Source organism: Epinephelus moara, chromosome 12 (genome assembly GCF_006386435.1).
Source record: "Epinephelus moara isolate mb chromosome 12, YSFRI_EMoa_1.0, whole genome shotgun sequence".
NCBI classification, from domain to species: Eukaryota; Metazoa; Chordata; class Actinopteri; order Perciformes; family Serranidae; genus Epinephelus; species Epinephelus moara.
Window position 1 is genome coordinate 11,495,739 of NC_065517.1, and position 20,793 is coordinate 11,516,531.

At 40.3% G+C, this 20,793-nt stretch overlaps 2 protein-coding genes across 3 annotated transcripts in view; both read left to right on the forward strand.

Annotated features, from left to right (window-relative positions):
• Positions 1-3,418, forward strand: part of nt5dc1 (5'-nucleotidase domain containing 1) — a 98,854-nt gene extending 95,436 nt beyond the window's left edge. Inside the window, exon 12 of the mRNA XM_050057717.1 lies at positions 3-3,418. Within this exon, the coding sequence (XP_049913674.1) occupies positions 3-115 (113 nt within the window). The 3' untranslated portion in view covers positions 116-3,418. The remainder of the gene's footprint in view (positions 1-2) is intronic.
• A 4,506-nt stretch (positions 3,419-7,924) lies between these two features.
• Positions 7,925-20,793, forward strand: part of dse (dermatan sulfate epimerase) — a 34,113-nt gene continuing 21,244 nt past the window's right edge. The window contains exons 1-2 of one of the 2 annotated variants that reach the window (XM_050057701.1): positions 7,925-8,127; positions 12,108-12,573. In XM_050057701.1, coding sequence (XP_049913658.1) covers positions 12,152-12,573 — 422 coding nt within the window. In that variant the 5' untranslated portion in view covers positions 7,925-8,127; positions 12,108-12,151. Of the gene's footprint in view, positions 8,128-12,107; positions 12,574-20,793 lie in introns of those variants that run through there. The other variant, XM_050057703.1, reaches the window with a different exon arrangement.

A 20,793-nucleotide genomic window follows, 5' to 3' on the forward strand; every position in this document is an offset into this window, starting at 1 on the left:
AGATCTCCCTCTGGATTACAAGTTCCCCAGGTTTTCTCCGGATAAGCCCTGCACCACAGGCTACTACCCCAGGCCCCCGGATTCTTTGCTGAAATGGTGCCAGAGTCTGTCTTAAAAAAAAAAGGAAAAGGTTAAAAAAAGAAAAAGTCCTCCCTTACCCCTCTGCCTCAGGAGAGGAATGTGCCTCCATTTTTGCCTGTAGTTTCCCACCTGACCCCGCCGCCATCTGTGGAGCACAGGAAGCATACACTCCTCACCCATTCAGAGAAACCATGTGAATGTAAGCCACAGTATCTCTCTGTAATAACGCCTACATTTGAACGTCGTTTTGTGGTTTAGTGTACCGTACACGTGGAAATACGACAAAATAAGTGTGCGTGTGTGTGTCTGCATACAGTAATAATAGGAAATGTAGTGTTTTTATTGTTTCATGTGTGAGGCCCCATATTATTTTCTATGGTAGATTGTTTAAAAATCAGAATTCTTCGAACTTTTCCAAAATAAAGTGAACATTTTACTGTGTCTTTATCCCTGAAGTGATTACCTCAAGAACGTTATCTACTGTAAGCAGAACCCAGATGGTCACAGTGTGTTTGTCCCTAAAAATCCTTTGGAGTCATTGTGTCAGTATTTCTGTACAACACTGTTATTGTGAAGTCTACTCTATTTTTTAAACATAGTTTTACTGTATGCATTTTTAGTAACCTTAACATTAGATTTAAGGTCTACTGTTTACCCTGTGTCAGTTTCGTAGAAGGTGTTAATCTTCAGGTCATTGTTGCTAACGAAATGGCACAATGCGGTCCTTTGTGTTGGCTGTCTCAAAAAACACTTTGAGAAACACTTAATAATAATAATGGATGATGAAGACTATGCTAGATGTTCTCTGTATTATTTTGGTGCAACAGTGACATGTGCTCTTTGAGTGATTGTGTAAAAACGTGGACTACTTGTGCTTCATTCATATGCAGTACCACATTGAGATATGCTTTACCGACTTTTGAATGGTTATTTTGTCGGTGTGCATAGACAAGTTGTGCCATAATATTTAAGGAACACTAAGTTTGGGAGAAATCTGTGGAAGTTTGCTTGTTTCTCTCACGTCAGTGAAGATTGATTTCGGATTTGTCTCTGTGAATCCGGGAAGTAGCCAGCTTAGCACTGAGACTGGACCACTATTCCGTCCAATGGGGAAAAATACAACTTGCAACAACTCCAAAACTTAAATGTTTCATCTTGATAGCCAGCAACCTTGACATAAAAACAAGAGACAGTTGGGTTTATTTGACAGCAGAGTTTGGACTGTGTGCAAACTAGAGGTCATCACAGATCCATTAGTTGTATAGCGACTGAGAACTGATCAGGTCTGAATTATATTCGGTGTCTCATAGAGTGCTTCAAAAATGCGTCACAAAGCCTGAAAATGGGTGAGTGTCTTTTTACTTCAGGTTCCCTCATCTCAAAGTCAGTGGGTTTTTTAATTGTTTTTTGCTCAGATGAAATTAGTTCTGTGGTTATCACAAGCTTAAGAGGCTTTCATGCTTTGTTCTACGACATAAAATATGTCAGTAGATACCCCACCTATGAATTTTTAAGCTTTTATGTGTCCTAAAAAAGGTGGTCACTAATTAGGGAAAAAATAAGACTACAGAACGTCATCACACTGAACACGACTCTACAGTCTTGTTTTGGTGGCGAAGTTTAAGTCAGGAGACTGTTGTGTAGTTCATTAAGAGCCTAACTTTAGCTTTTTACTTCCGGCGATTGCATTTACGCACAAATCATAAAGGTTGTGTTCATTTGCGAGGATTATCTTACTGAACAAAATTTGTTAGTATCATAAATGTTTGTTTGCCACAGAGCATATTTTTTGCAATAATCCAAAATCCAATGCAAAAATCCCATCGTCTTTTTGTCAAGGGATCCATGGCGATGCTAATTTCCAGGGTTGGGCTTCAGAATAAGTCATCCCTGCAGCACTCTATTTGGCTGCAGTCTCATCCCATTTCCAAGTCTTGGTTGTGGTACCTAACTGGACCCAGAAAGACTCAGTATTCGCTATCATCTGTTTGGGTCAGTTCAGGTCAACCAATTTTGGCTCCGTCTAAATATCCTTCTGATCACGTCTGAGTGTTTGTGGGTCATGTCTGGGCTGTTATCATGAAAAATAATCTGTAGGCAATGGGACAAGATCTTTGTATCCAAAGCGTTTTGGTTGTAGTCCGAGTAGTACTGAGGGATCACATTTGAGCAGGCTTTGGTTCCCTCTAGGTAAACAGTCCATGTGGAGAGCAAAAGAGGCAGAACACAGTGGCCAAAATGCAATCTCAAGACCCATCGCCTATGTCTGACGACTTAGCTTTTCATTAGCTAGTTAGCGCAGATGTTGTCTGGACCTGTCTCAAGTTACTAATTAAACTGTAAACAATGACCTGCACATGGAAGAGGAAGTCTTGACCAACCTATCCGCTGGCTACACTGGAATGCCCAAAATATTGGCCATTGCCCCTAGAAGGTATATCATCGCCAGACCGATAACAGATGGATGTCGAGATTGGTGTAAACCTGGCAACCAGGCAGGGAGAGGACATTTGAAATGCCACAGGCTAAGCTGTAACTTTTTCAAAAAGTTAAGTTCGAACAAACGATGACGCACAAATGATTAGTTCGAATAATTTGAATAAAGTCAGCAAATAGCTTTGACTTTGTCCGTGAGTTCTTCCATGTTACATCTCAGATGGGCCGCTGTTATCTGTTCAGCACATAGCTAGTTCATGAAATTTTGCATTAGCGAAGGGAACAACAATAGCCTAGTTTGCTAAGGGGCAGGCAATAGAACAAAGTGACAAAGCATTTTATGGTAGGCTACACCCTCATTGTTTGACAGAAACAAGACACAAATATAAATATTACTAGTTTGGAGTGTTTAGACGTACTTTAAATGGAGCCATGAAAGCTTCTTGGCTAGCTGCTAGCTTGTTTGCCAGTTAGTTTCTTTTAGCCTTTGGGCTAAGCTGAGCTAAACATCCCGGATCAGTCTCTAAGCTAACCACACAGAGATGAAACTGGTTTCAATCTTCTCATCTGGCTCTGAGTGACTCATCAAACAAGGATTTCCTAAACGTCCTCTCAGATGACCATCATCTCACAAATGTAGAGAGAATATTTTGACAATAAGCAGCATTTAGCTGTCAGCATGTATGTGAGATTGGTCATCCAAAGTTAATTATTACTTTTGCTGTGTGTGCAAGTGTGTTATGCATACAGCTGTGGTGATTGTATTTTTATTTTCTCATCCAACCTGGAAAATTTGACATGCACATTTGCCTTATGTTGGATTCATTTGTGGTCTTAAGTTATTGAAAACACAGGGAAAGTTCAGTTCTGTGTTCAAGTGTTGAAGTACTGTCAATGAAATAAAATGTTCTACAATTTTCTTAAATAAGGTTTCCTCTTTTGAGTCTTTTTTGCAAACTTCAGTAAACAAAGCCCCTGTACTGTACATACACACACTGAGTATACAGTTCAGTTGCACAGGTTTAATGAAAAACAAATGAAACCAAATCTGAGACATGGGCTGGTTTACTCCCATTCATGAATCATGACAACGACTAATGTGTGTAAATGGGAAGAGAAGCAACAATGTTTTTTCTCCACAGTTATGTATTTTATTTCACCCCACCCCCACCCTCATGTCTCCAAAGCAGCTCTGCAAAACAGGACATTGAACTGCACTGCAGAGTCAAAGCCCTGCCTCACATTTGTCCCCCAGTCAGGGTTCAGCTGTAGCTACCAGCTGTTGTGATACAGTCTATTCACCCTCTGAATATAAATAATCATTTCCCCATGACTTTTCAACCTGTCAGACAACAGCATTAATGGCTTTTTTTATTGTTGTAATTTGCTGAACAGAAACCTGAACAACAGATTTTACACATGGACTGATGTTAAAGTCGCCTGCATACTCACTCCAGCTGGTTTGTTGACCCTTATTACTGTCTGAATCCAATGATTCTAAAATACACACTGGTTTAAACAATATTCTGTGTCGTCTGCAGCCAAGTAGACTTTTAAACATGCAAAACATAGCTATACTAAGCATTACAGTAGCTACTTAAGGTGCATCAATGTAACCAAATCTTGACTACTAACCTAAATGATAAAACAAGCCTATTCATGGCATTGCACACTGCACACTAAGGATGTCAGACTAAAACATCGGTGCAGTGATTAATCATTAAATTAGAGTGAATTTCCATTTATGACCTTCGTTTGTTTTTGAGGCTTCGGCACACAAATTGAGCATGCTAATTAATTATTATTTTATGTTTTATGGTTGTGGCTCCATTGATAACCCTCTTAATGAAGTGCTACAAGGGTGGGCACACTGACTGGTACCAGAGCTGCCACGTTTGGTGTCTCTTTCAAGGAATTTTTTCCCCCGAAGTACACCGCATTACCATTTTATTAAGCACAGACAAATACTACAGCCCAATATAAACTACAGAATGACCATAAAGTTGAATCAACACCTCTTCATAACAGTTTTAACAGAAAATGAGCACCAGAGTCGTCATGAAAGGAGGATTTATTGCATGAGTGTTGTATTAGACTGCGTTAGCTTTAGTGAGGTGGACCTAATAAGCTGGGAGTGGAGTTTACATCCAATGGACCACTCACACTACAGAATGAGGTGTTAGTAAGTGATATGTCCTCAGTTTTCGGGTTTAGTTTTCAGTATTTAATTTTATAATGTGTGTGGGGCCCAAAGTGTCAGGGGCTCCCCTGGCTTTCACCAGTAAAACGTCCCTCAAATTAACACATACAGACCAGGAAGAGACTCAAAATAAACACGAAGACACACAAAAGATGCAAAGGAACTGCAAAGAGACACAAAATAACTATAAATCGGGCAAGTCAACAATAAGAAAACAAAAAATGATTACAAGTAGTGACATAAAAAGACCAATAGGACACAAAGTGGCCGGCACGGTGGTGTGGTGGTTAGCACTGTCACTTCACAGCAAGAGGGTTCCTGGTTCAATCTCGGGTGTGGGAGGCCCTCTGTGTGGAGTTTGCATGTTCTCCCCGTGTGGGTTTTCTCCAGATACTCCAGCTTCCAAAGACATGCAGACTGGGGATAGGTTAATTGGTGACTCTAAACTGTCCATAGGTGTGAATGGTTGTCTGTCTCTATGTGTCAGCCCTGCAATAGTCTGGCGACCTGTCCAGGGTGTACCCTGCCTCTCGCCCAATGTCAGCTGGGATAGGCTCCAGCCCCCCCCGCGACCCCCAAGAAGATAAGCGGTTAGAAAATGGATGGATGGAGGACACAAAGTTATCTCAAGCAGACACAAAACGGCATCGGACGGACTGTTGTGGTGAAGAGGGAGCTGAGCCGGAAAGCGAAGCTTTCAGTTTACTTGTCCATCTACGCCTAAACCCTCATCTTTGGTCATGAGCTCTGGGTAGTGACCTAAAGAATGAGGTCATGGATACAAGCTGCCAAAAAGAGTTTCCTCCATGGGGTAGCTGGGTTCAGCCTTAGAGATAAGGTAAGGAGCTCGGACATCTGGAGGGAGCTCGGTGTAGAGCTGCTGCTCCTTCGTATCGAAAGGGGTCAGTTGAGGTGGTTCGGCATCTGATCAGGATGCCTCCTGGGTGCCTCCCGCTGGAGGTGTTTCGGGCACATCCCACTGGTAGGAGGCCCCATGGCAGACCCAGAACACACGGGAGGGATTACATATCTCATCTGGCCTGGGAACGCCTTGGGGTCCCCCAGGAGGAGCTGGAAAGCGTTGCTGGGGAGAGAGATGTCTGGGGCGCTTTGTTTGGCCTGCTGCCCAAGAGACCTGGCCCCGGATAAGCAGATGAAAATGGATGGATGGATGGAGACACAAAACTGCCTCAAAAAGACACAAAATTATCTGAGAGAGATCGAAAATGACTGCAAAAAGACACAAAACAACCACTAGGAGACACAAAATGACTACAAAGACACACAAAACCTCTAAAAGGTGCATATATGGACTACAAAGGGATGCAAAATCACCACAAAGTCTATGGGCTCTAGTTTCGCAGACCGGGCGAGGCGGGGGCGCAGCGCACCTGCGCTTCGCCAACTGGGTGTGGCCAGGCGGATTTTGCAAGTTTGGCACACCGTGCGCCTGGCGCAGCTACTCCTCTTTCCCACCTCCGTCCCTCCTACCTGCGCAAGTTGGAAAGAGGGAGGAGAGAAGGCGTGGAGTGGGTTTTACACACATCACACCAATCAAATGAGCTCCTCTCCTCACCCTTAAATGTGCCGCGCGAAGGCGTAATGAGAGTTTTTTACTCAATTCACCATGGCAGAAGAGAGCAGCAGCGTCAGACGGCCAAACTTCTCCCAGGAGGAAACTGATGTTTTGGTCCGGGAGGTCCAAGTTCACAGTGTCCGAATATACGGAACTGCGAGCAGACCTCCACGGGCTGATGATGCAAAGGTAGCCTGGGAGGAGGTCACCACAATTGTAAATCAATGTTGCGTTTCTCTCGTGCGCACGCGCTCTCTCTTTCTCTCTCGCAGTCTCACTCTGTTTCTTTTCTTTTGACTTTTCTAAGATGACAGATGCTGAATATATACTCCCTATCTGATGCTGTGGCTGTTTGTGGTTGGCTGAGAGGGATGTGAACTCATTAGTTTGCAGCTGTGTTAATCAAATCAGGTTGGGTTTCCATTACGCGTGCCAGACGTGCCAAACGGTGCCAATCCCCTTTGATCTGACATCAGATGTGACGGGACAGTCGATATAGAGATACATTAATGTGCTGATTGCAGATAGTTGCATTGAATAGTGTTTTTTTGGGTATTTATTGCATTATTAATGTGCCTGATATTCTGGAAACCTGCCTGTGAGGTTTTGGTGACGTGTGCACACTGTCCGCCGGTCAGCCAAACTTCGGCTTACACTGGCTGCGCTCCCCCTGCGTTGACAGTAGACCTGGTTTCAGCTGGCGAACTTTTAGCGCACCTTTGGCGAAGCCTTTTGGCACGAAACTGTCACTGCGCCAAGCTGGATCTGTCGACACCTCCCCCTGCTGCGCCGCCACACCCATCTCAGCGCACCTTGGTCTGCCAAACTACCAAACTGGGGCCCTTTGCATATCTTTTCCCAGGGGCCCATCGTTTCATAATACACCCATGGTTAAAAGATGTGTAAGGAGGTCAAGGACACGTGACTCCGCCATATTTGGTTAAAGGAATATAGTTAAAAAAGCGCAGAGTTAATTTAAGTAAAAATGTTAATTTTCTGTTTACCATATGAGAAAAAAAACTTTAAAACTGCTTCAGTGACAGATATGTTGTTTTTTTTGCACTGTGGTCACCATGTTCACATGTATAATTATGGGATTATGGTAAATGCTAAAAGGCTGTAGCATCAAAACCCCACTGAATTGAGAGAGGGTGCTTTATTGCTTATAATTATAGCCTTTCATTTGTAAGAGGAAGAATGTCTTATTTCCCTTTTAAAAGTTAATTTATCACAGTTTAAGGATTTTGGAAACATCTTCGAACAGAGGTAAGCATGTCAAGTGAACTGCTTTACTTTTTAAAGTGTCATTTGAATTTATTTTTGAGGAGACAGCAGCTGTATCAGCCACTTCATATTTCAGATATGAAAAATAAGGAGATAGAAGAGTTAGCATAGAGCCGATACACAGGCTACACAGCTAAATGACCAGTATTAAAGTCTGGGGGTTTATGACGCAGTCCTAAAGTCTAATGTCAGGAGACAAGGACAGAGTACAGAGCAGACTCAAGAGTCATGATGTATTTGCGGTCAGCATTAGTGTCGGAGTTTTCCATTGACTACCTGTGAACGTACCATAAGCAGAGAGGGAGGAGGACAGCCACTTAGTTCATTAGGTCTCCTTTAAGCCTCTCTCCCCTGCTGCCCCTCCTCATTCGCTAGCATGACGCTCCCTCGGCTCTCACACACTCTCTCCCTCCCCTCTTTAACTTTCTTTCGTCCTTTAAACTAACTTTTCAACCGTATTGATAATCTTTTTAAACCACCGCTGCCGTGAAGGGAAGAAATGACTGTGTTGTCGACGGGAATACGGCTTCGTGAGCACCGCTTCTGACAGGTAACGTTAACGGCTTTTTCCCTCTCTGCTCCAGTCTCTCCGTGGCCGACATGAACAAGGCTACTTTTGTGCGGAGATTTGGATTATCGATACCATCGATAACTGATACAACTGGAAAAATTCACTTCACTGTTTGATGGAGCGGGAACACTAGAATATTATCCCCACAGTCGTGTGATAGCAGAGTTTTTAAATAAAACTGAAAGTTGAACGAAAAGTTAGCATAAAGTTTGAAAAGGTGACAGTAGGATCTTATATCCATGGAGAGGCATCAGTGTCTGTGGAGGGAGGAATGCGTTTTATGGCACTTTCCGGTGGTTCACAATGAAATCTCTGCTGTTTTACCTTCTTACAATTGTGATAGGCTGCAGTATTGGGTGACAGATTAATATGTCGTAACTATTCACTGTATTTAAATAGCATTTCACTTCTACAATAAATGACTTTGAATATGGAAATAGCTAGTAATGCCTGAGGCGAGGTATAAATGTTGATTCAAGTTGTCATTGCTATTGGCTCATTAGGCCTGTGTTTTTTACAGTGACAACACAATGGCATTCGTTTGACTTTTTGCTATGTATCCAATGATTCCCTAATTAATTAAAGAAGAATATACTATGGGCAAAAATCACAGCAAATTTAGATATTTGTTAATGCTGCCAAAATGACTCAAAGTGCCATAACGTGACTAATGTATCTGAGACACTTGAAGCAGGGCCGTAGCTAACATTCAGGACCCTGAGGTCATGCCCTGTATTTTTTCTGGGATTTAGGGGGGTGCTAACAACTAGGGATGGTTGCTACATCATAGTATCACAATATTTTTGAGTGGCAATATCATTACAATACACACCAAGTATCATTTTTTTATAACAGAAATTATTAATAATGAAAATACAAATTAAAATGTTGGTAGCCTACCAGAATAATAAAATGGATTGCTTTTTAGTCCACCAGATACATTTTAGTGCAATAAAAATGAAGTGAGTTGAACAAACTGAAAACTTAACCTTGTTAGAGAAAACAGATGTTGGAAAAAGTTTTTCTATGGGGACTTAATTTGTAGTTGAAAAAAGGCAATCATAATTTATCACAATATATTTTATCGCAATATGCAGCATATCGCAACACCTTTAAAATTGCAATAATATTGTATCGTGACTTAAGCATTGTGATAATATTGGATCCTGGGGCCTGATTCCCACCCCCTACAACAGTGGAGGAGTTTATATTTTACAATTTTAAAACATTTCACATCATTTATTTTCCCAGCTTATTGTAGGTTGTTACAAGATATATGTCAGTTTAATTACCATGAGGCTTTAAAAAATAGGTTAATAATTAACAAGGGCTTGGTTTTAATATCAGTCCTAATTTTGATATTTTCATTACCCTACATTTTAATAATAGTATGAATGATATAGCATCAAAATGTGGACTGATAGTAATACCCAACCCTAATTCATTATTAATCTCTTTTTTGTTTGCCTAGAAGTAATCAAACTAAAGTGTATCCTTTTGATACTTGACACGTGTCAGTGCTCAGCTACAGCAACATGACAATGGTATTTAAAAATAATGAGGTGTTGTACTTGAGCCCAATAAAGGACTTGCTAAAGCACGTCTCCACAAGAATTTTATTCCTGACATTTGTGGAGACTGTGTTGAAAAAAACAATTGATGTTGAATTTTAGAGCTGCAACTACAAATACTTTCTTTATCCGCTTTATTCCGTCTACAAAATGTAAGAAAGTATGGAAAAACCATCACAACTTCCCAAAGACCAAGGGCACGTCTTCAGGTTTCTCATTTTGTTGCAACATCAGTCTGAAATCCAAAGATATTTATTTACAATGATATGAAACAGAAAAAATAGCAGTAAATCTTCACATTTTAACTATAACCTGCACATTAAAAGATTTTTGTTTCAGCACTACACACAGAGGATCTGCAGTCCCTTTAAAAGTCCCAAGATGTCTTATAACTGATTTTATTAATATTGGACCTTAAAAGTCATTGAAATGTCTTAAATTTGAATGTCTGAGGTCTAACTTGTCGCAAACATTTATCTCATTGCATTTATCCATCTTTTAATTTCTTTTTGTCAAAATGAGTCAAACTCTTCTGCGTGAAAGTTTCTGATGTTACAAATCTTTTAACCTACCACTGAACCTAATACTGTCTTTTTACTTTGTACGGTCTAACCTGTTAGTAAAATGTAGATTAACCTAACCCACTCTAATACTCATACTCCTACATAAAACCTACTTCAGACGGGACCACATATATAGCCTACTGCTTAACTTTATGCTTACCTGCTTGAATAAGAAAAAAGGTGATTTGTCCAGAAATCAGTCTGAAATTTGGTCTTTAAAACCCTGTTAACACTGGACATCAAAATTACATTAGAAAGACATTTGACTCTTTCATTGGACAGGCATTAAATTTTGGTTGGAATGAAAAGCGGGCAGACGATATTCGAAATATCCAATGACGCTAGGATGTCATGATGTGAGGACATTGACATTATGACATTTTGCAGACACTGGGTTTTGTTCTCCATACCTTACAACTTGGTCAGTATGCTACAACATTTGGAAAAGGCAGGATTTTGGTTCCTTAACAACTTAACCTAAAAACAAACAAAATATCAGCATCATCTGTTGTCAGTATTCTACATTGAGTGATGTTGGCATTAGACGTCCTCACATTGAGTTTTGGTCGCTTGATGTCACAGCTTAAATTCAACCAAATATCAATGTTGAAAGACGTTGGTGGCCTGCTGGGAAGCATTCAATTTCAATGTCTGATACTAAGTATGAAAATATGGGCTCAGAGCCTCAGTATTTCTAAAACTCTAGCCCCAGCTCTGACTGTGAGTACCCATGGAATACGTGACAGTGATGCTAGAGTAGATAAGGCTGTCTGAAAGTGCCATGTGGTCTCTCAAAAATCACTGTTATCAAGTAGAACAGATTTATAATTCCCTACTAAAATAGCACCAGTGAAATAGCCCAAATAAAGTAAGTTTGGGATCAGTCTAATTCAGTCTTACAGGCATCCTCAATAAAAATAGATCCCTGGCTCCTGCCACAGTTTCAGTTTTAGTTTGATAAATGAGTCCAGAATGGTCTTGATAGTTTCGTCTTGGCTACAAGTTCACCTCCCTCATGTTCACCACAGAGGAATGTGATGCCTCACAAGATCAAATGTCAAAATTAACCTCAGAAGAGACAGCATGTACCAACTTTCCCTGTTTATCAAACACAACACAAAAGAAAACATGCACACCCTGGACAGCTAGCTGCATTCAAACGGACCCAAGTCTAGACGATGTTGAAATCACTAGCAAAGGGTTTTCCAGCAGGCCTTTGCCAAGAGCTCCACTAAGGTCATGGAATTTACTCTCATGTTCGGAGCAGAGACGCTGGGCCAACTCTTGTCTTTCTGTAAAGCACTGCAGTTTGGGTTTAGAGGTTGTTTCAGTAGACCAGAGTACTGCAGTAATGGGCCATTTATGACCTCCAGGTCCGCTCGTCTGGCCATCTGGGTGTGCATGGCTAGACTTGTCTTACAATACCAACTCAGAAATAAATCTTGGGAAGTGAATATTGGGTAACACAGTGTGCAGGGTGTAATACAACCCAGATTTGGCTGTTATGTAGATATAGTGAGTGAAGATTTTATGGCAGGAGGGTACCATTGTATTCTTGGGAACTATAAAAAAATTAGAATTTAGAGAAAATGGAAACTGTCTCAGTTTTAACGACAGTGACTCCTACGTTGCCGGAGTGTAATGTGATTAGTCCTTAGCTGTGCCTCTCAATAATGGTCTACATTACTATGGAAAGCCTGCATCATCAGGACTACAGCTGTATCTAATTATTCAAGGAATGCAGGGCTTTTTGTAAGAAAAGGCTGTGCAGAATATGGGCTGGCTTTCTCAAATCCTTCTCTTCCCCCCTCTGTTTCCCCCTCAGCTGAGCTCCTTCGGCAATGCCACAGTCCCATCTCTGATGAGACGATGAGAACCCACACCCGCGGGGCCCCCACAGTCTTCTTCATAAGTCTGCTGTGGCCCCTGCTCGCCCCAGCGGTGGCAGCGGAAGTGGATCCCAGCGGAGGAATCCCCTTCATGGGAGGCAACTACAATGGTCATCCCATGCTGTACTTCAACAGGGGGGACGTGGAGGAGCTGCAATATGCAGCGGCAGGGACTCATATGGACATGGCAAGGAGGATCCGTGAGGCTGGGGAGACCATGCTGGAGCATCCTGAGATGTACCTGCCCCCCTGGAGCCCTGCAGAGTTCAGCGCCCGCTGGAACGAGGTGTATGGAAACAACCTAGGTGTGCTGTCCATGTTCTGCGTGCTGTACCCTCACAGGGCCGGGGCCCTCGACCTGGCCAAGGACTACATGGAGAGGATGGCGGCTCAGCCTAGTTGGTAGATTTTCTGTCTTTTTTATTATATCATCTCTTTAATTTGACGCAGTGAGATTTCTGCATGAGTAATTTGAACCACCCTTCTCTGATCGTTGGCTGCTTTTCTTTTTAGAGTGACAAATAGAAATCTGCTCATAGTTAACAGATGGTACCTGATATCTGTTTCCAACCCCATGTGTGCATCAACTGGGTATTAATGCTAAATCCTCCCCCTCAGAGGCTTTCTGGTCAGCCCTGTCTCCAGAGTGTTCTCATTTTCCTTTGTGGGCAGAGATCTGGTAAAGATGCATTGTGGTCCGATAAGTCTGTGGTCCAGGAAATATGTTTAGCAGCTGTTTGCTGAACATGAAAGGAAATGAAATGTTCAGATGTGAGCTGAGTAGGGCCACTGGAGGGGCCTGGGCTGAGACTGAAGCTCAGGGTCCAGGTGACCAGAAAGGGATCGACTCCAATCTGCTCTAACTGTCAATATTGTGTAAACCAGTGTTGTGTTGTCTGGATTTATTTTTGGAAGGAATGCACTAGGTTTAACCAGGGTAAGATCAAATGAGCTGAAATTATCCAGTAATTTAAAAGAAATAGAGAGAATAGAGAAAAGAACAGTTTTCTTTTCAACTTTGACCTTTGTACATCTTTGACCCACGGGTTTACAGTATGGCTATGATGGAATATTAAATGGCCCTAGAATTGTATGGGAATAGTATGGTAATACTCAATAAACACAATTTAATTAAAAAAAGAAATATCTTAGAAAATCTCAAAGCTACATATTATATATACTCAAGACAGGGCTTCAAGCTCGGACACTGAAACCGGACCCAGAAGTTGGATATTTTTCAGTCTGGACCCTATTTTTCTATGTTGTTGTGTTTAAGTGAGTAATGGGAACATCATTTTTTTTTAAAAAACTGGTCCAGTTTTGAACAAAAGGCCTGCTACAAAACTGCACCATCCATGTACATCTCTAAAAGTGCTTTATTTTTGCTACTTACAAGGTCACATTATTATTTTAACTTATTGAAAGGATCTCTACAGAGATAGACCTTTTCATTTTAGAGTAAGATCCTTTTTGTTTAACCAGAAACAGCCCCAAAAAAAAGGCAATCGCCTAACCCACCAGACTCCATTAAAATAAGCAATCATTTCATTATCGTAAAACACACGTCATTCAAAGTAAACAGAAACCAAATAAAACTCACCTGGTTCAACTTCGTTGGTTCCTCTTGTCACTGTTCCAACAATCACCAACTCTGGTTTTGTTAAAAAAAAAAAAAAAACTTAATTCACCCAGTTAGATGTAATGATATGCTGGTTCTATACACGGTAAAATTACTGTTTATTTAAATGGAGTCTGGTGGGTTTGGTGATGGTGATTTTAGTGCTGTTTCTGGTTAAACTAAAAGGATCTTACTCTTTAACAAAAAGGTCTATCTCTGTAGGGATCCTCTCCATAATATTGTCAGACACTTAAAATAACAATGTGATCCTGTCTTCTTTTTTTTTCTTTTTTAAATGTTCCCATCAGTCACTTGGACATAAAGATGGGAAAATAGGGTGCAGGTTGGAAAATACTGAACTTACCCTTTAAGTTCCTTATTATCTCCTATGATATTGTGCTGTAGTAGTGCACATTCCCAAATAAAAGTTACTATTGATCATATTATGGTTACCACTACTCTAAGCTTTCAGTTCATTATCGAAGGACAGATCTCCTTCAGTCAGGTATGTAAAAAATAGAGATCCTGTTGGAACCCAATGCAAAATTAACAGGAAAAAATATTACATGACCAGATTTATTGTATTCCCTGCAACACCTCTAATGCTCGACGCAGTAAACACTTAATTTCCCAGATTTTGATTACAGATACATACAAAAAACAAGAATTTGTAAGAACCAGCAGCAACAAAAACCTCCTCACCATACTTAATACCTTGAGACGTACAATCAACAAGTCAGCTGAATCCATCCATTCAGCTCTTGTTTGGACAATCCTCAGGCTTTTCAGAGTCAGCCATGGCTGAACATCATGCAGGCATCAGCCATCAACAGTGTTTCCTTATTTCCCTAACAATTTGATTAAGTACAATGAACATTAGTTCAGCCTGCAAAGTGCAAAGTGGCTGAGAAGTGGATTACAGCCATTCACGACTTCCTAGCTCTCCACAGCTTTTATTGCAAGGACTAAAGGAATGAAGGTCTGAAAATGACGCTTGGAGAAGGTGGTTGTATCCAGTGTTGGGCTCCATGGTAACCTTCTACAGTTCATTCATTCACATAATCTCACACGATCAGTGCTCACTAGCTCACCTCACTATGGATGGTGATTTGAACATTAACCGCCATTCTTTAAGCTTAGACTTAAATTAGATTTTTTTTAGTACAAAGATAAATATATGTACAAACATCATGTACAGTTATCCACAAACCCAAATCATCCAATTATAAAAAGCTTGGAGATGCTGAAGATACCTTACTCAAATGTAAAATTACAATTCATATTACAATACAATTATTGTTAATTATTTACTGCAGTGTGGTGAGATCTGTACACATAGGAGCCATAAGTCCACAGAGGCAGAGCAATTGTGAATTAGCTGTCCAATAAAAATCTGAACCTTAACTTTACCTTCAGACAAACTATTGTGGCTGCAAAAGATGTTAGATTTCAACTCTGATACTTAAGAAAGTTTGTCATCCAGTGAGGTCATATATTCAGAACACTACAGAGACATCAGGAGCACCGATATTTCGCCAAGGGGCTTGCTGGGATAAGACTGCTCTCCCTGATCCTCACATCTCATACCAAATTTTCAAACAGGAATTATTTGAACTGCATATTTTAAGTCTAGAGTTACTTTCTCTCCTGAAAAATGTCAAACTCAGTTTGTGACAAAGTAACAGTTACTGGACGAAAATGAAAACAGCTATGAGCCTGGCTCAGATTCTCTGCAATTGCCGCTGATTGATGCAAAATGCATTCTGGGATACTTGATACTTGGCTACCTCAAGGCTACACAAGCCTGCTTCTAAAGTATCCTGGACAAAACAGGCGGGGCAACAACACTTCCAATCATTTGGACTGTATTTTGCTGGATGTGGACTTTGAATTGTAACAGTGGTTTGGCTGTAATTGTCTGATGACATTTCACAAGACCAGGAGACACCAGTACAGACAGGAATGCAGATTGAGAAATGCCTAAAGACTTAGATTCAGACAGAAAAGTTGAATTCATAGGCAACGAAATACACCTTGTTCAGTTCAGGATACTCAGGGGTTTTTCCTTCCTTAGTGTCACTTGGTCTGGTATGACCAATAGCTCATAGTGGCTGGTGTTAGCAGACAGTTATTGCTCAATGACTGACAGTACTCAGTCTGTTCTTTGCCTTCACCATTATCCTGTAATTTATTTAATTAATTTAATAACCGGTGCTCTATGCCAGATCCAGGGTATGAAATTAACAAAATATTTTGGGGGCAATTTTGGCCCCCACGGTCTAAAAAATGGGGGCATTTTCAAAATGTTTGGGGGCCATCAAAAAATTGTAATTATGTTCTAACAATAAGCACATGAAAAGCAAAACCAACTAAGATAGTGTCTTCACTCTTCAGTAGAAACCACTATAAATGAAATAAATAATGGGTTACATAAAGTTATGGTTGCAAAATATCACTCAGATTTCCTATAATTCAACCAGTTTAAATGTGATGATTTAACCATTAATCTACTGATAGCAGTACTAATGTTTCACCACATTACAGTTACTTTTACTGTTAAAAAGGCCAAATTACTATAAATTCCTTAGATGCAATCCTGGAAGTAAGTTAATTTAAAATTTAACATTCATTCTACCTTAATTTTTCATTAATTTGTCATTGTGTAGACACAGATCACCCAAGAAATGGTTAATTTATACTTATGGTACAGCAAAGCCCCCTCCCCTTCTCTGTCAGATTACTCTCACGTAATCAGTGCAATCTCGTTGATTATGTCTGGAAAATGAGTTGTAGACGTGACGGTAAATTAATTTAATGAAAATAAAATTATACTTTAATGTCAGATTGTAATACTGTTGAAAATATGAATACATATAGTTGTTTCGAAAACTTGGGGGCAATTTTGGCCCCCGGAACATGGCTTTTGGGGGCATTCTTGGATAAATTGCGGGCCAAATGGCCCGTGGCCCTTACTAATTTCTGACACTGGCCAGATCGTATTTTATGAACTGATAATCACAGTCATCGTAAATCAATATATCTATCCAGTTATGCAGTGTGACTAATTCATTCTATTCCAACAATTCCTCTGCCTTGAGCCAACATTTTTACTCCCCCGAAAATGAAACTCTCACTTAAAATTTGCAATTGACATTTCCATAGATAAGATTTCTGTAAGGCGTTATCAACTCTACATTAGTAATTTTTTAATTGCAGGATCCATAAGATTCTCACCCACTGTATTCTCCTGTCTGAAACTAGTTCTAGAGAAACAAAATACAAAGGGTCACAACTACACACATGCAGTTGGAGTGTCTCACAGCTCTTGTTCCCAGTGGTCAGGATAGAGTGATGTGTTCTGTGACTCACTGTATGAACAGACTTTCCTTTCTCTGACAACTGACATGTCATAAAACATATTCTTTGTTCTAATGTTAGACCAAACATAACAGCAGCAGATGGACAGATGAGCGTGTTCACTTGAAGTGAACCTCAACTTCCAAAATTAAAGGAACACTTCACCTCCAAAATGATTACCTGTATATTAATTACTTACCTCATGTTATGTTGAATTTGTGAAGGAAACATTGTTTTTCTCACATGCCTCCATGGTTTAATGGAGATTGTAGGAATTGAAAGAAATTCTTGATGAATTGGAGTAAATGGGGGCCGAGTTTAACAATAGCAAAAACATCAATTTACAAACTCTCATACAACTCCTGCGGTATAATCCGAGTCTCATTTATCCAGTTGTTTACTCAGAACTTCCCAAACACATAGATTTTCACAAAGACCTGAATACTTAAAACACTTCCACATAAACAGTCTCACACATGGAAGAGAGCACACCTGGGTAAGCGAGTGCTCATGCATTTCATTGAATTCTCGCCTCCCAGCCTGTTCAGCAGGATTTCTGCTGTCACTCACGCACGCCTGTCGCAGCCTGGCCAGTAAACAAGCTGGGAGGCAGGATTTCAATGGAATGCATGAGCCAATTTCAAATAAACGTGCTTGCCCAGGCACACTACTGGTCCGTGCGTGAGACTGTTTATGCAGAAGTGTTTTAAATAGTAAGGTTATAGCAAACATGCACGTGTTTGGGAAGTACTGAGCATGTGACTGAATAAATAAGACTTGGATTATACTGCAAGAGTTGTGTGATAGTTTGTATACAGATGTTTTGATATAGTTTTGCTATTAAATAAACGTGGCCTGTTTTACTTCAATTCATAAAGTATTTTCTCTGTTTTCTGGATTTTTCGTTCACTGTGGAGGCATGCCACAAAAACACAGTTTCCTTTTTAAATTGAATGAAACTTGGGCTGAGTAATGGATATACAAGTGATCATTTTCGAAGTATTCCCTTACATGTAACTTTTTTGGCTGAACTCTTACAGGTGCACCCCCCTCCTCTTTCATGTGAGCAGCATAATCCCTCTCATTTTGCTACATGGCTGCTGTGTTGCCTCCAGCCATTGAACAGGTGGAAGGGGATTTTCCCTCAGCTCATTTCTTGAGGGGGGGTTTAAACAGTGTGGTATTAATGCAATTTGCAGGACATTATTTACCATATCAGTGCTTGTGCCACAGTGCAGAAACGTGAAGCCACTGAGCATGTGTTTTCACATCTTAAGAGCACACTGTGAGTTTTCTCCTTGGCCGCACTTTTATTATGGTCACTGAACCTCTGAAGAGTTTGTGCAGAGTGGCTCCAGGAATCAGTCAGCTGTGGTATTCATGACCTTCAATTATGTCTCCAACAACTCCAGGAACCATGTTCAGACGGGGAACTTCTACTTTGTGGCATACTGGTGCCTGCTTCTTTTTGTGTTTTTTTCTTTTTACACAGTCTGTGCAAACATACAGAAGTGAGATTATGTGCTTTGGCATTATTCAGTGTACAGTCCAACTGCAACTTGGCATCTCTTACATTGATAGTCTTCCTTTTTGCCTTATGGACATATTGCAGCATAAAGAAGCTATCCATTTGGTGTTCATTTGCATGGCCAGACTGAAAATGATTTTCAAATAAATCTCAGCTGCCACTTAACATGTGGAAACCATGCATCACCAACATCAAACGTATGCTCTTTAAGTAAAAGAACATGACATTAAATATCATTGTTAACATTTGAACATGTGTTTAAGGGATGTCAGTGAAAAACTGATTCAACAAGGGAGGAACATTCTGGTATTGAGATGCCTCTAAATACTGAATTCATTTCCTTATAGTAATATATTCAGACACATAACACTGTGTAGACTAATGCAGTCCAAAGCAAATGGTCAAAGTTGTTAGGCCATGGATAATATATGTGAGCTGCTTAGATTTTGTGTAATTTTCTCTTGCTTCTCTCTTTTTTTGAATGTTAACAAATTTATATTTCTTAACTTTGTGAAGGTCATGGAGATTAATACTTGCAATATCAAGTGCTGAAGCAGATACAAAACTAACTTACAATGTATGGCCTCCAACCTCCAATAGGTTCACTTTTTCATAAGCTCCTTTGAAAGAAAGCATCAATGATCAGTGGCTAGACCAGAGGGGACATCATGGCCTAGGTGCTCTGTCAGATTTCAACAGAATACCTGTGTCAGAACATGATTTATTGATTCGACTCAGGGAAGTTTAAAGGGGGTCTATTATGCTCATTTTAAGTTTCATATTTATATTTCGGGGCTTTATTAGAACATGTTTACATGTTTTAGTGTTTGTCACTTTAAGACAAAAAAGTCCAGTTTGCTCTGACGAGTCAGCATTTTTGGATCTATCTACATATCTGCACTTTCGACATCTGTGCAGCGCTGTCATTCAGTTGCAGCCAGTGAATGACTGCAGTGGAGTATAGTGGCACTTTCTACCGTGAAAAATCACCAATAAAACTTTCACAACCCTACATGTTTCGAAATCAGGAATAAGTGAACAACGTTAGTAACCAAGATTACATGTTATTAGCATGCAGCTACATGTAGCAGTGTACTCGCAGCCGGGGAATGACTGTAACAGAATATAGCAGAACTTTCTATCCTGAAAAATGACCAGTAAAAGCTTGTAAACCAACTTCTCCACAACCAGACATGTTCCAGCAAGAATATGATCCAAAAAAGGGGAGAATTTTAAAACAAGACAACCAAGATTATGTTTCCCTGACATTAGCATGTAGGTCAAGGTCAAGGTCACATTTATTTCTATAGCACATTTAAAAAGACAGAAGTCACCAAAGTGCTTTTCAAGAACACTGAAAATTACAATACCACATAAATAGAATGATAAATACCAAAATATAAGAACAGATACAAAATACAAAAAAAAAAAAAAAAACAGACAACAACATCAATTACACATTAAAAAAAAAACAAAAAAAACAACTGAGACAGAGCATACATATATTGCACAGAGTCAAGTCTGGCTCACAACGGGTTCAAAAGCTAATGAGAAAAGGTGAGTTTTTAACGATGATTTAAATCTTCCAAGGGATTCTGCATGTCTAACATGCAATGGCAAGCTATTCCAGAGCTTGGGAGCAGCCACTGAAAATGCTCGATCGCCTTTAGTTTTAAGCCTTGATCTGGGCACTTCAAGCAGCAGATCACCTGAAGACCTAAGGGCTCTGACTGGATTGTGAGTTTTTAACAGCCCCGCCAGATACTGAGGGGCCAATCCATGTAAGATTAGATGTAGCTCCATGTAGCAGTGTATGCCTGGAGCAGATGGCCACATAACGAAATCCATCATGAGTTGACATCAGCGTGTAACGTGTGAAGTCGGAAAAATCTTGGAAAAACAAAGTATTCAGAATTGTCTGAGGCCTGAGAATTTTGCTGGCTACAGGGTTACTTGTGCATGAGGGATAATGCCCAACAAGGTGTTCATTATCAGGAATTAATTGCCAACGTAGAGGAGTGAACCATCTGACGTGCAGTGCGAAGGCCATTATTTCCTTATAATCAGCGCCTCTAAGAGCAATTTTTCCGCTCATACCATGATCTCTTCCCAAAGAAAA